We start from the raw sequence: 13,394 nt of genomic DNA, 5'->3' as shown, positions 1-13,394 counted from the left end.
AGGGCAAGTAACAGTTTAACGATCTTTTGGGTTTCTTTTTATTATCGTCTTATTGAGTAGTCCTGATTCTCCCAAATTCAATGTTCAAAGAATAATTAGTGGATCATTTGAGATATATTTTTCTGTATTGAAAGTTTTGGCCGTTGAGTCAAATAGTACAAATTTTTGAATATTGTAACTTTGGTTTTTTGCTTTATTATACTTAATTTTAAAGAATCAATTGAGTTTGATTAACCTGGAAATATAATCCTGTCCCCAAGAAAGAAAAATCAACAAAAAGACCTGTCCCTAGTGCGACGGGCCGAACCCACAATAACATCATATCTTTTTTATTTTTAGTCAGTGGAAAGCCGCTCTTCCATTGACATATATACCCCCAAAGAAGGGGGTTTATTACAATTTGGTGACAGCTTAAGGGATAATTGATGATTTTTGTTTTTGGGATTGGATATTTTCCGAAGAGTTATTCTTGGTAGTTTATGCGTGAAACTGTTGAATTGGGAGATTTTCGGATGAACAGACTTTGTCTCATTTATGTAATATATTTTGGAATTTGAATTGTTTTGAGCGTATTGTTGTTAAATGGTGAAAACATATAATTTTGTTGAGGTAGAGGAGTGTGACAAATTTTGATAATTTTGGTATGTTATTTAGGTAGTTGGAAAACATCAGCTGTTGTGCCTGAATTATATTTAGTTGATTTTTTCGTTGGACGTTCATTTTCTAAATCCACTAGAAGAAGAACCGAATAAACAATTTTTTCATATTTAATTGAAGTAAATTGTCTTGAGACATTTTTTATTGAAGTGATTTTTCTTCCAAAATTATTTTCAAGTAAGTTTTTCATTTCATTTTCTAATTTTCAAAGGAAAAGAATTTCAAGTAGACATTAAAGTCAGATTTGTGCTTGTTTTGAAGATTACAGTTTTCGGTGTTAGGAAGAAATTGAGGGATTTCAGGTAAAGGTCAGACAGTTGATCAACGTGGGATACCAAAAATATAAAGGTAAAACTAATATTGTATTTATTTATTTTGGATATTCAAATTTTATCAAATATGTCGATTACACCTCCTCTACCTGGTGTCATTTCGCATGAAATACCAAATGAAATGTTACAGGGGTGATAAGCAAATATGAAAATGAAGAAGGATTCTTTTTAGGAGATCGATACTCACACAATTTTTGGGAATTTTGATAAATAATAATAATTAATTTTCGACATTTTGGATAAGTAGTGGAAATTTTGGTGAATTTTTATAAGTTTGATGAACTAGGGAGAAATTTTTTCTAGGAGATTTTTGATAAATGTGTAAAATGTTGATAATATTGGTAAAATTAGGGAACTTGGGAAGTGTTTGATTGTCTCAGTCTTTACTTGTCGGAAATTCATCTTGATGATTAAAAAGTAAAATAACTTATTTCCGCTTTATATATTTATTTTCACAACAATTGTTTCGTCATGATAACATGACTTCGTCAGGTGAGCATGGTAACTGAGTTACCATGCTCACCTGACGAAGTCATGTTATCATGACGAAACAATTGTTGTGAAAATAAATATATAAAGCGGAAATAAGTTATTTTACTTTTTAATCATCAACTTGGGAAGTATAGCGAAGTGAAATCATAATTATTTTTTTTGGGATTTATGATAATTTGAGCTTTGAAATAGTTGAAGAGATATAAAAGTTTTTTGGGTTTTATAAAATTATTTGAGGATTCAATTGATAGAATCAAGACACTAAATGATGATAGTTTTTTTTTAAGTAAATATTGAAATAATTATGTATTTTCAATAAAAGTTTAGGACGAGCAAACGTTAGTGGTTTTTCATTTTAGGATTTTATTAAGGTGATTCTGAATACGATTATTTTGAGTCTTGGGAAGAAGTTGACTTTCGGAAAAAGAATAAAGACTTATGAATTTTTTTATTTTAATATGGGAAGGTTTAAAGGGATAATGAAGCAAATAAATATTATGATTTTGATCCTTGGGAAGGAGTGAGAATATGTATTTCGAATTATGAGAAGTTTCAGCTTTTGGGAAACATGGATCTGATTATTGTTGAATTATGTGGATTTATTTTTGAGGGGTGGAACTAAGGATATTCAGTAAAGAATTAGTAGAAGTAAAGTATATAGAGTTGTCAATGTTACGATGATTTATTTTGTTTTTGAATTCCATTCGTATTTATACTGGGGTGAAAGATAATAAGTAATAAATATAAGTCTGACGTTGGCTGTTCGGGAGATAAGATAATTAGTTTCTTTTTTTTTTGCAATTTTTGGATGACACAAAACCCAATTTGTTTTCACATTTTTTGAAATTTTGGGTAACGTGGGACAAAACTTAGATATATGTCCTCAGGGAAATTGAATCGCCCCTGCCCTATACGTGAGATTCAAGGGTCGCTCTCAACTTTAAGGAGTAGCCACCTATTTTTGGGTATCGTGGGGAGTCGTGGAAAGATAGCCCTCAGGAAATAATCGCTCCTGCCCATTACGTAGATTCCGTTATGGTCGTCGAAAAGCGAGCAAAACGGTTGAAAAAAAAAGGAGTTAGGAGTTTTATGAATTTTTGATTAAAATTCTTGAGGTTTTTTTTTGCAAATAAAATACAGTTAATGGTGGTTATGTTTAGTTGTTTTTGTAATGATTTAATTGATCAAGAAATTGTAACGGAGATAATAAAACATTCATTTGAATTGATGTAGCTAGGTTTAGTTTTTTTTGTAATGCTTTTATGAAAAATTTTATGATAAATTATCAAATGGTAATATCGAAGGATGAAAGCAACGGCAGGAAGATGGTTGGATCGAATCCTAGTTTACGGAATAACCTTCATCCGAATTACATCTGGAAAATACAGAAAAGTTGAAAAACGGCTGAACACTTCTTACAAAGTGATGACGTAGTCAATGAACTGGTTAGAGTCCAGTTCTATCAAGAGGCAGTTGATAAAGATGATCATTATTATGATATTAATTTATATTGGAGAATTTTTGTGGAAAAGCTTTAGAAGCTGAAGAAGAAGATGGGATCAGGATCAAACTGAGGATGAAGAAGATGCCCAGAGAATCCTGAATTCTGCATCCAAATGGTAGAAGTATGCAAGGTGCATACCGTAGACGTCAGACCAGGGGTTTTGGACGTCGAGTATATTGGGAGGAAATGACTCGCTCGCCAATATGGGACTATTCATTAGCGGACTAATGGTATTCAACGCTTTATTTCGTATGATTAAATACGGCCTTGAATTTATAATACCGATCGTCGTTATATGAAATTTTATATATGGGAAAATAATGCTAGCCAATCTATGGAGTATCAGCCCTATGAGAGAAACAAATCATCACCAAGCAGAAGAAGATGAGATCACCAGAACTATGAGGGACATCGAAGTAAAAGGTTATTTCCGTGACGAGGATGAGATCCAAAGAAGAAACAGAGTACCATTCCACAAGACAACCCTAGGAAGCAGTGTTATGGAAGTGCCGCGAGAGTGAAATTTTGAAATCCCGAAAATTGAATAAACTCAATGCAGGAGTTGGTGAAGTGCACAGAAGGAAAGATGTCCTGAATTGATTATATGATTTTCAATTTTGTTGTTTGTACCTATATGTATTACGATTAAGGTTTATTTGTTTCCTTTATTTGAGTTAATAAAATTGGACACTTGTCGAATTATTGAATAATGTCGGAGAACATACCACCATAGACTTAAGTTTTACCTAAGGGTAGGAAGAAATGATATAGTTTCATGTTGCATGTTAATGAGTAGTTTGATAGTTGATAATTGATAATGAGCTTCGTAATTTAAAGATATAAAATTTTAATTTTGTTTGAGCTAGTCTCAATACAGTAATAGGTTAGGGTTATTGTAATCATTGGAGAGGAAGGACTACATTATTGATATGGCTAAAAGTAAGGGAAAAGTTATGGCAACCGATGCCAAAACTTTTTCGAAGGAGGGAGTAGTGTAACAAATGGGAAATTGGTAAAACCTTCCAAATTTAATCGAACCAAATTCTACGCAGTGTGAGAGGTTCGAATTGTCGATAATTCATAATTAGATCCTTCAGCACTTTCTTTGTTCTGTATCTCAAGTATATTGATCATTAATGCCACATAAATTGAGTGGCCAACACGGTTTTTAGATTTGTCTTTCAAGGTTCAATACGCAGTTATGATGATCTAATATATTTGAACGGAATAATTCTTTGGAAAAATATTTGGTAAATAACATGAAATTGCTTTTAATTCCCTCAACTAAGCCCCTCTGTAAGAGATCAATTGGGAAAATGGATTAGAAAAATTAGGCAGTATCGATCGGGGACTCAGGGAAGTCAATAGTAACGGGAATAGTACGTCGGTCGCGAAACCGGAATTAGAGCAAAGCAATTTTTTTGAAGATTAGAGTTCTATTTTTTTTTATGGTTGAGTTGAATAAAAAGGGAAAATTCCGTAGATGATTTAGTTCAAGGAACTTCAAGTATTTGAAAGAAGAAATTGTTTTACTCTAAGAAATACCAGTTAGGTCAGACTCAGAAGTAGAAATATAGGAGTTCTTGATAAAGTTTCAATTTTGTTTTGATAAAGAAATAGATTAGCTTTGAGTGCGTGATTCGGGGGTGAAGTGAATAAAAAAAGAATTACACGTCTCGTGTGAAAAGTTGAAAAGGAGTTTATTAAAACTAGGTATACCAACCTAGCCTCGTGGGATAAGGGCAAGTAACAGTTTAACGATCTTTTGGGTTTCTTTTTATTTTCGTCTTATTGAGTAGTCCTGATTCTCCCAAATTCAATGTTCAAAGAATAATTAGTGGATCATTTGAGATATATTTTTCTGTATTGAAAGTTTTGGCCGTTGAGTCAAATAGTACAAATTTTTGAATATTGTAACTTTGGTTTTTTGCTTTATTATACTTAATTTTAAAGAATCAATTGAGTTTGATTAACCTGGAAATATAATCCTGTCCCCAAGAAAGAAAAATCAACAAAAAGACCTGTCCCTAGTGCGACGGGCCGAACCCACAATAACAACATTTTTTTTTATTTTTAGTCAGTGGAAAGCCGCTCTTCCATTGACACATATATACCCCCAAAGAAGGGGTTTATTACACAAGTGCCGAGCCGATGATTCATTTGCGGAATGTATGTATTTTATTACTACCATAATTATGTTCCTTTAAGGTCAGTCCAAACCGAAACCCATCTTCCTAGGCTCGGATAACGAACCATTCTATGGATCTTTGGGTCCTAAAAGATCCTCAGATTGAATGAACTGAATGTGAATGTGAACGGATCGGTTCGAACGAACGAATCATTTTCAGAGAGACGACCCGATCGAACCATTCGTTCTGAAGACCCGGGTCTTTTGATTCGTTCGTTCGTGAACGACACATCCCTACTAGAGAGAGACTTACGGTAACGTGAATGAGATGGACACTAATCAGCTGTAAAGGGGCAAAACAATAGGTGCTTTCCAGCCAACGTCAGGAGCTCCTCGGTACAGCTCAACAGCTCCGAAGCGCACTTGTAGTGTTCCAGTAAACAGGGCGTCGAGCCCTCGCGTTACCTTCCCCTTTCCCCTGAAGCACCCCCCGCATTTGCCCGGCTTCGAGCCCTGACAGGTGTGAGAGAGAAAGAAGACCGTTACTTCCATAGACCTATTTGATATTAGGTCTATGGTTACTTCGTATAAAATACGAGACAGCTGTAGAACGCTGGTTTGTTTACGTTGAATTCTTAGAACATTAATAATCTATCTATATTCTAAGGTTGAATTCGACAGTTTCGTTTTGGCGCGTTCCACTCATAGCAAGGGCTCGAAGCTCTAGTGCGCCGAGCCCCGGGGTGACACGCACCTGACTGGAAAGCAGCTATTGCATGGAGTGGCTAAATATCACTGCTGATCATAGACCTAATATCTATATGGATATTAGTAGCGCGTTCGGCAATAGCATCCGAGAGCGGACGGATTTTTTAGTCACGTGAGCACAGATATGTCGGATATTACAGATTTATCTGTAATAAACGAACGGTACAGAGCATCCTGAGCTTCAGCTGTTATGTCAGTTCGTCAGTTCTTTGATATACGCATGTGGCGCCCTTCGTGCCTAAATGAAATGAAATAATTAGTAAAACATAATCAATATTCATAATATACACTTTTTTTGTCTTGCCTGCTGAAGAGGCGTTAGAAATTTATGCTTTTTTAACTATACTAAGAAGTTTTGAGTTGATTTTGTTTTCAATATTGAAAAATACATAAAAATTCAGAAGGTATGGACCTTAATATTATCAATTATTTACTGCAAGAATTTCACAAATTCATGTGCTATGTAGTTGGTTGCCACAATTCATATTACAATAAGAAAAAGTAGCTCGAGAAAGAAGGAAAGATATGGTGATATGGATTATTAGTGTGAGAAGAGTTTGATAAGAATATTTGAGAAATGATAGCAAATATCTCTCTTATTGTAGTGCTGATCATATTTTGAGAGAAATGGCAACCTGAAGTATTCCATAAAATATGCAGTGCTCATTTTGTGTGAAACGTGAGAAAAAATGATCATGAGAGAACTTCATTTAACCCAAAGATTTGTAGAGGTTAGTTTTTAAATTAGCTCTCGGGGGATTAGTCGACCCCAGCCATGCCAAGGTCTGTGCTGGCATGGTTCACCGCAGCCTCCTCGGGGCGAGAGTTGGACAGTGATCGACCGACACTGACCAATGCGGTGCGACTCCCCATACCCTGCTGTAGTGTCGTGGCTTGGGGTATTGCACGGGGTTTACGATGCCAGGTATGCAAGGGATCAGCACTTCATGCCTGATATACCGACATGTGGAATCTGATGTCTGTGGTCATGTCTCGCGAGCAGAGGACACATGCCGGGGGATTTGGCTTAACCGCCTGAACCGAGTGTATGAAAGACACAATAAAAACTTTCCCCAAGACAAGGTGGAACAGCGTATGCCGAAGTCTGCGTGGCTAGTGGGAGGATCTAGTCCTGAATATGCGAACTCCAGATACCAGGCGACCTCTGGTTTAATTGGCCTTCCAGGGGCATGCGGGGCTCTGCCTCTGGTGACTGAAATTCCCTAGCTGCACGTGGGACTTCATATGGACCAGATAGAAAAAACTAAAGAAGGGTCTAGCACTAGCCCTAATCGAGGAAGTGCAAAGCCTCGCTCAGCCTGAGGAACAGGGCGCAAGTCCTGACCCCATGGCGGAGGAAATGCTGCTGAAGAGCAGCGATGAAGAGGTCGTAGCTGGCCTCGAAAAGCTGACGGTCAGGAGACATAGACTCTCCGGGGCCGCCAGAAGGAGGATGAAGTTCCTTCTAAAGAAAGGGATGGCTCCTGACGATGCCAGGAAAGAAGCCTCCAAACCAATTGGTCCAAAGCAGAAAACAGGCCGAGGGACCAAGAGAAATAGGTCGGAGGACAGCACGCCTAAAGGCAAGCAGCCAAAGAGTGCCAAATGCGAGGCTTCAAAAGTCGCACGGTCCTCAGGTGCCGGGGCTCAGGCCTCGGGTGCCTCCAAAGTTCAATCCTCGGGAGCTTCCGGGGCTCAGCTCTTAGGAACTCCCAAGGGTCCCGCATCAGGTGGGCCCACCTACAGCCAGGCTACCGCTGGTCTGAAGGTGGGGATAATGCACAAAAAATTTCCAGAGGTGATTTTGGAAATGGACAAACTAATGGCCATCAAAAAATCGCTAATGGAAGAGATTATTGCATTGGGGAACGAGGACGCCATAACGCCTACGTTCCACCAACTGCATATGAGGCCAGGCTGGCTTGGGCTGACATGCTCTGACAAAGCCACTGTGGAGTGGCTGAAGAGCATTCAGCCAAAACTCAAACCTTGGGAGGGAGCTGATCTAAGGATAGCCGAAGAGGCAGAACTGCCTCACCCGGAGATCCTGGTCGGATATCTCCCCGACAGCCATGATCTCTCCAATGAGAAAATTCTCAAGGCGGTAGAGAATCAGAACGCAGGGCTCAAAACCTCCAGCTGGACAGTCCTTCGAAGGGGACCATCAGGACCCATGCTCGAGATTGTCATCTCGGCTGATAGAACATCGGTCGAGAGACTTAGAGCAAAGAATTGGCAGATAAATTACTTTTTCGGCCAAACAAATCTCCGCCTTAAGGGACCAAAGACAATGGCCGAGAGGAGAGGAGCTTCTCAGGCCCCAACCTCTGGTCCGGCGTCGAAAAGGCCCAAAGGGGAGGTAAAGAAGAAGGTGGTGAAGCCTCCAGGAAATGAAGAGGCCATAAAACTGACCACCAGCTCTGGGGGGAGGGCTGATCCGCAAGGGCGTGATAAGGGGGGGTCCGACGGAGAAAAACCGGCGGTCCCTTCCGAAAAGCCTAGCGGACAACCTACCTCATAAGGAGTAGATGTCTGACATGCCTTCAGATAAACCTCCAGCACTCGAAGGCAGCCTCTAGTGCCTTATGCTGGAGAACATCTAGAAGGCATGTTGACATAGGGCTGATACAAGAGCCCTGGATCAATGGAGGCCAAGTAAGAGGCCTACCAAACAAAGTATATCAGACGATATACTGCGATAAGGCAGTAAGTCCAAGAGCCCTAATAATACTCAGAAGGGGACTAACCTGTCTTCCACTTACAGAGTTCCTGACAAGGGATCTTGCTGCGGCATTGGTTGATGTGCGAACTGAGAACATCAAGAGGCAGCTTGTTATCGCCTCAGGATATTTTCCAGGAGACGCCATCAGCCCACCACCGGAGGAAGTACAACGCCTCATCGAATGGTGCCGCATAGAGAAGAAACAACTTATTCTGGGCTGCGATGCGAACGCACACCACAAAGTATGGGGCAGCACAGATATAAATCATAGAGGTGAGGATTTACTTGACTTTCTATTTTCTACTAACATAGAGATAGTAAATGTGGGTAATAGTCCAACCTTCATGAATGCGATCAGAAGGGAAGTAATTGACCTTACACTGGCGACACCTTTTATTGCGGGGATGGTCAAGAACTGGAGGGTCTCAGAAGAGCCATCCATGTCAGACCATATGGCAATAGAATTCAACGTTGAAGCAACTGCTTCAGCTGATGTTGAGTGCAGGATACCCAGGAAGACAGACTGGGAACTTTACATAGCCCACATGAGTTCTGATCTGAAGGGCCTGAAATACAACATCAGCTCCAATGAGGATCTGGAGAACGCCTCTGCTCACTTCACATCATGTCTGAAGAGGGCATTTGAAAACAGTTGTCCACTCAGGAAGAAAACGATCTCCAGAGACGTCCCCTGGTGGAACAATAATCTTGAAAACCTCAAGAAAATTGCTAGAAAAGCCTTCAATAAGGCTAAGCGAGAAGGCAGCTGGAATGCCTACAGACTAGCCCTGACCAACTACAACAAAGAGGTCAGGAAAGCCAAAAGGCAGTCCTGGAGAAGCTTCTGTGAGGGAATAGATAAAACGGCCCCAGCAGCTAGACTTCAAAAGGTACTATCTAAGGATCACTCAAACCCAATTGGCCAAATAAAGAAGCCATGTGGGGAATTTACGAATGATCCTCAAGAGAGCCTAAGAGCTCTACTAGAGACTCACTTTCCTGGCTCCAGGCAGATTACCAGTGAAGATGCGGCCCCCGCTGGGGAAGTATATGTAGGATTTTATATATGCCTACTTATGCGTTTCGTCCCTGGCACACACACCGGACTCATCAGTGTGACTTTGGTATAATTGTGTGTGCCGTGTCACAGACGCTTGGGGAATTTATTATTATCGGGAGCCGCCGGGATTCGAACCCGGGACCTTTGTCGTATCTCGGTGCGTGAGTCTACCTCTTAACGTCTAGGCTACCGAATGCTGTGTATATATTGTTGCTATGTGGAGCTTTATGAGAAGCCGCCACATGACTCCCTCCCCATTGACGGAGGAACGAAACTTATGCGTGTTACGAGGTCATCGGTGCAGCCGGGTGATTGCCGCCTAATCAGAGCTGCACCTCGCGGCATCGTACGGATGGGGAATGCCGCCTATTCACGTCCGGCATACCGCGGCAGACCAAGGAGCACGTACTGCACGTCATGGGAATGGGCGTCTAGAGTTTCGTTGGAAATTGCAGATAAATGGGAGCTATGCATCGACCTTCTGCTTTCCAGGACACATCGTTAAGATGGCCATTCCCATCACGTCGGGCTTGCTTGCTGTGACGACGGAAACACGAGGCTCGGCGTGCCATCGGCTCTAGTGTCCGATGGACACCCCAGTAGCCGTAACGTTGAGCGGGGCAGTGAGTCGCCTCTGCGCTCCAACGCCGCAGTTTTCCGCCATCACGTCGGGGTCACCAATGTAGGATTTTATATATGCCTACTTATGCGTTTCGTCCCTGGCACACACACCGGACTCATCAGTGTGACTTTGGTATAATTGTGTGTGCCGTGTCACAGACGCTTGGGGAATTTATTATTATCGGGAGCCGCCGGGATTCGAACCCGGGACCTTTGTCGTATCTCGGTGCGTGAGTCTACCTCTTAACGTCTAGGCTACCGAATGCTGTGTATATATTGTTGCTATGTGGAGCTTTATGAGAAGCCGCCACATATACAACCCCACCAGGTGGGATTCTCAGAAAGCTGGTAGACTATTCACACCAGAAAGAATTGAATGGGCGATAAAGAGCTTTCAGCCCTTCAAATCAGCAGGCATGGATGGTATTTTTCCAGCCATGCTTCAGAAAGGTGTTGAAGTACTTATAGCCCCGATAACTGAGCTCTTCAAGGCCAGCTTTACAAGGGGCTATATCCCGAAATCATGGAGGGAGGCGAGGGTAGTATTCATACCCAAAGAGGGTCGAAAAGGCTCCCCAGAGCCTAAATCCTATCGACCCATATGCCTCACCTCCTTTCTCCTGAAGACCATGGAGAAAATAATTGACAACAACATACGAGGCAGTGTAAAACTCCACAGCAAACAGTTTGCTTATAGGGCGGGTAGATCTACTGTAGATGCCCTTCATCATCTTCTTAGAGAGGTGGAAGGCACCCTCAACGCAAAGGAGATTCTGCTTGCAATGTTCGGTGATATCGGAGGGGCCTTTGACAATACCCTACATACCTCCATATGCAATGCAGCCAAAAAGAAAGGGATAGAACCCTCCACTGTTAAGTGGATATCAGCTATGTTGAAAGGACGAACCGTTACAGCCTATCTGGGAGAAACCGAAGTGACTGTGCTGACGTGCAGGGGATGCCCTCAGGGAGGGGTTCTATCACCCCTGCTGTGGAGCTTGGTCATGGATGGCCTCTTGGAGAGGCTTACAACAGGCGGATTTAACGTCCAGGCTTACGCCGACGACATAGTGGTGACGGTTAGAGGCAAGCATGTGGGCCCAATAAGTAGCCGAATGCAACTTGCTCTCAAAACTATTGAAAATTGGTGCGGGGAAGAGGGGCTTACTATCAACCCCTCGAAAACATCAATAATCCCGTTCACTAGAAGAAGGAATCTCGACCTCAGAGCTCTGGTCTTAAATGGTCAGACTCTGCACTTCTCTAGTGAGTGTAAATATCTAGGTGTTACCCTGGACAGTAAACTGAACTGGGGGAAACATATAGATAAGACTCTTTCCAGAGCCACGGCGGCTATGTGGGCATGCAAAAGACTCTTTGGAAAGACATGGGGAGTGAAACCGAAAATGGTACTGTGGTTATACACAGCGGTGGTACGCCCTATTGTCACCTATGCATCTCTAGCATGGTGGACAAAAACCGAGGAGGTCACCACACGCATCAGGTTGCAGAAAATGCAAAGGCTGGCGTGCATTGGTGTCACAGGAGCTATGCGCACAGCTCCTACGGCAGCGCTGGAGGTCATACTAGACTTGCCTCCCTTACACCTACATGTAAGGAAATGTAGCCTGCTCGAAGCAATAAGGATTTCCCATAATGGAAAGCTCCTTCCTGGGAACTGGGTTGGACATATGAGGATACTGAATCAACTAGATTCAAACCTCCTCGCAAAACCATCAGATATTATGCCAACCACCTACGATTTTGAAACGCCCTTTGAAACGGTTATAAATGACCGTCATAGTGCAATAAGTTTCATAAATCGTCTAGACAAAAAGTCATCCATATGGTTTACAGATGGATCAAAAACAGAGAAGGGCACCGGCATTGGGATATATGGACCTAGACTGAGGATCTCTAAAGCCCTGGGAAGTGAGCCCTCGATTCTACAAGCCGAGATAATGGCTGTTTATGTATGCGCCCAGGAGTGTCTCAAAATGAACCTCAAAGGGGCGCATATCTACATCACCACGGACAGCCAAGCCACGCTGAGATCCCTGGAATCGTGTTGTCAGGGGTCTCTGCTGACTTGGGAGTGCCGTAACACCATAAAGCAACTGGCCAGAGGAAACAAGGTGACTCTACTATGGGTACCAGGGCACTGTGGTGTTGAAGGAAATGAGAGAGCGGACGAGCTTGCAAAAAGTGCATCTAGGCTAAGACCTGCTGGACCTGAGCCTTTCTGTGGGATAGGAAAAGACCAATACAAAGCTGCGGTCCAGCTATGGGAGTTGAACAGTAGGACAATCCACTGGACTAACATTCCTAGACTTGCTCAGGCAAAGAAATTCGTGAAGATTTCACCTACTTACACCAGAAAACTCCTGAAGCTGTCACGAGCGGAGCTTCGGGTGATGGTGGGACTGCTGACGGGGCACTGTCGGTACAAACATCATTTGTACCGTATGGGTAAGTCAGCAGACGAGATTTGCAGGCTCTGTGGATCGGAAGTAGAAACTTCTGAACACTTGATATGCAAGTGTCCAGAGCTGGCTGGCCTAAGAACCATTCACATGGGCAAGCCGGTCCTGGATACCAGAGAGGTAATGGCCAAGGCCCCTAGGGAGGTTGTCAATTTTATTAACGTCGTTGACGACCTCCCTGGGTTTCTATGAATGAGTAGGGTAGTGAACAAAAGATCTGCATGGTCGCAGTTCCCGGAAGGCTCACCGAAGCAAAACGACCCCAGTTCAAATAATAATAATAGTTTAAATTATGTTACGTTTATCTAATCTCATTCTACTTATTTCAGAAGTATAAAAAACGGATACCTAATTCCTCTACAAAAATGAAAAGATATAAAAAGAAAAATGGTCTGATCTGATAGAAAGTATATTTCCAAGGAGGAATCACTTCTAAAATCTCCATTCGTTTTATGAAGACAAAAATGTTTCAATAAGAAGGAAAAAAGGAATTTTCATGTTAAATTGATCCAAGTGATTTGGAAGATGATATCTTTTTATTTTCATCAGTAATTTAATGGACTATGGTGCCAAGGGAATGTGTGATGGGATAACTTACTGCCATAGAATAAATAAATGATATGTAAA

The 13,394-nt window shown here is 41.7% G+C and overlaps 1 protein-coding gene across 1 annotated transcript; it reads left to right on the top strand.

Moving 5' to 3' along the window:
• Positions 1–6,628: 6,628 nt before the first annotated feature.
• On the top strand, positions 6,629–13,168 carry LOC123685301. Its single transcript, XM_045624958.1, has 3 exons — positions 6,629–8,187; positions 8,532–9,655; positions 13,097–13,168. The coding sequence occupies exons 1-3, from the start codon at positions 7,230–7,232 to the stop codon at positions 13,166–13,168; spliced, it is 2,154 nt and encodes a 717-aa protein (XP_045480914.1). The 5' UTR covers positions 6,629–7,229.
• Positions 13,169–13,394: the final 226 nt, after the last annotated feature.

Source organism: Harmonia axyridis, chromosome 7 (genome assembly GCF_914767665.1).
Source record: "Harmonia axyridis chromosome 7, icHarAxyr1.1, whole genome shotgun sequence".
In the NCBI taxonomy this organism is placed as follows: Eukaryota; Metazoa; Arthropoda; class Insecta; order Coleoptera; family Coccinellidae; genus Harmonia; species Harmonia axyridis.
The sequence above is the reverse complement of the archived record's forward strand: the minus strand, read 5'-3'. Positions and strand labels throughout refer to the sequence as shown.

Excerpts from the sequence above, each read along its gene's own strand:
- LOC123685301 (XM_045624958.1), top strand. The coding sequence starts at position 7,230 with ATGGCGGAGGAAATGCTGCTGAAGAGCAGCGATGAAGAGGTCGTAGCT. Across the intron at positions 8,188-8,531 it reads GACAATGGCCGAGAGGAGAG|GCCAAGTAAGAGGCCTACCA; the intron begins GAGCTTCTCAGG and ends GGATCAATGGAG. Across the intron at positions 9,656-13,096 it reads CCCCCGCTGGGGAAGTATAT|AAGTATAAAAAACGGATACC; the intron begins GTAGGATTTTAT and ends TACTTATTTCAG.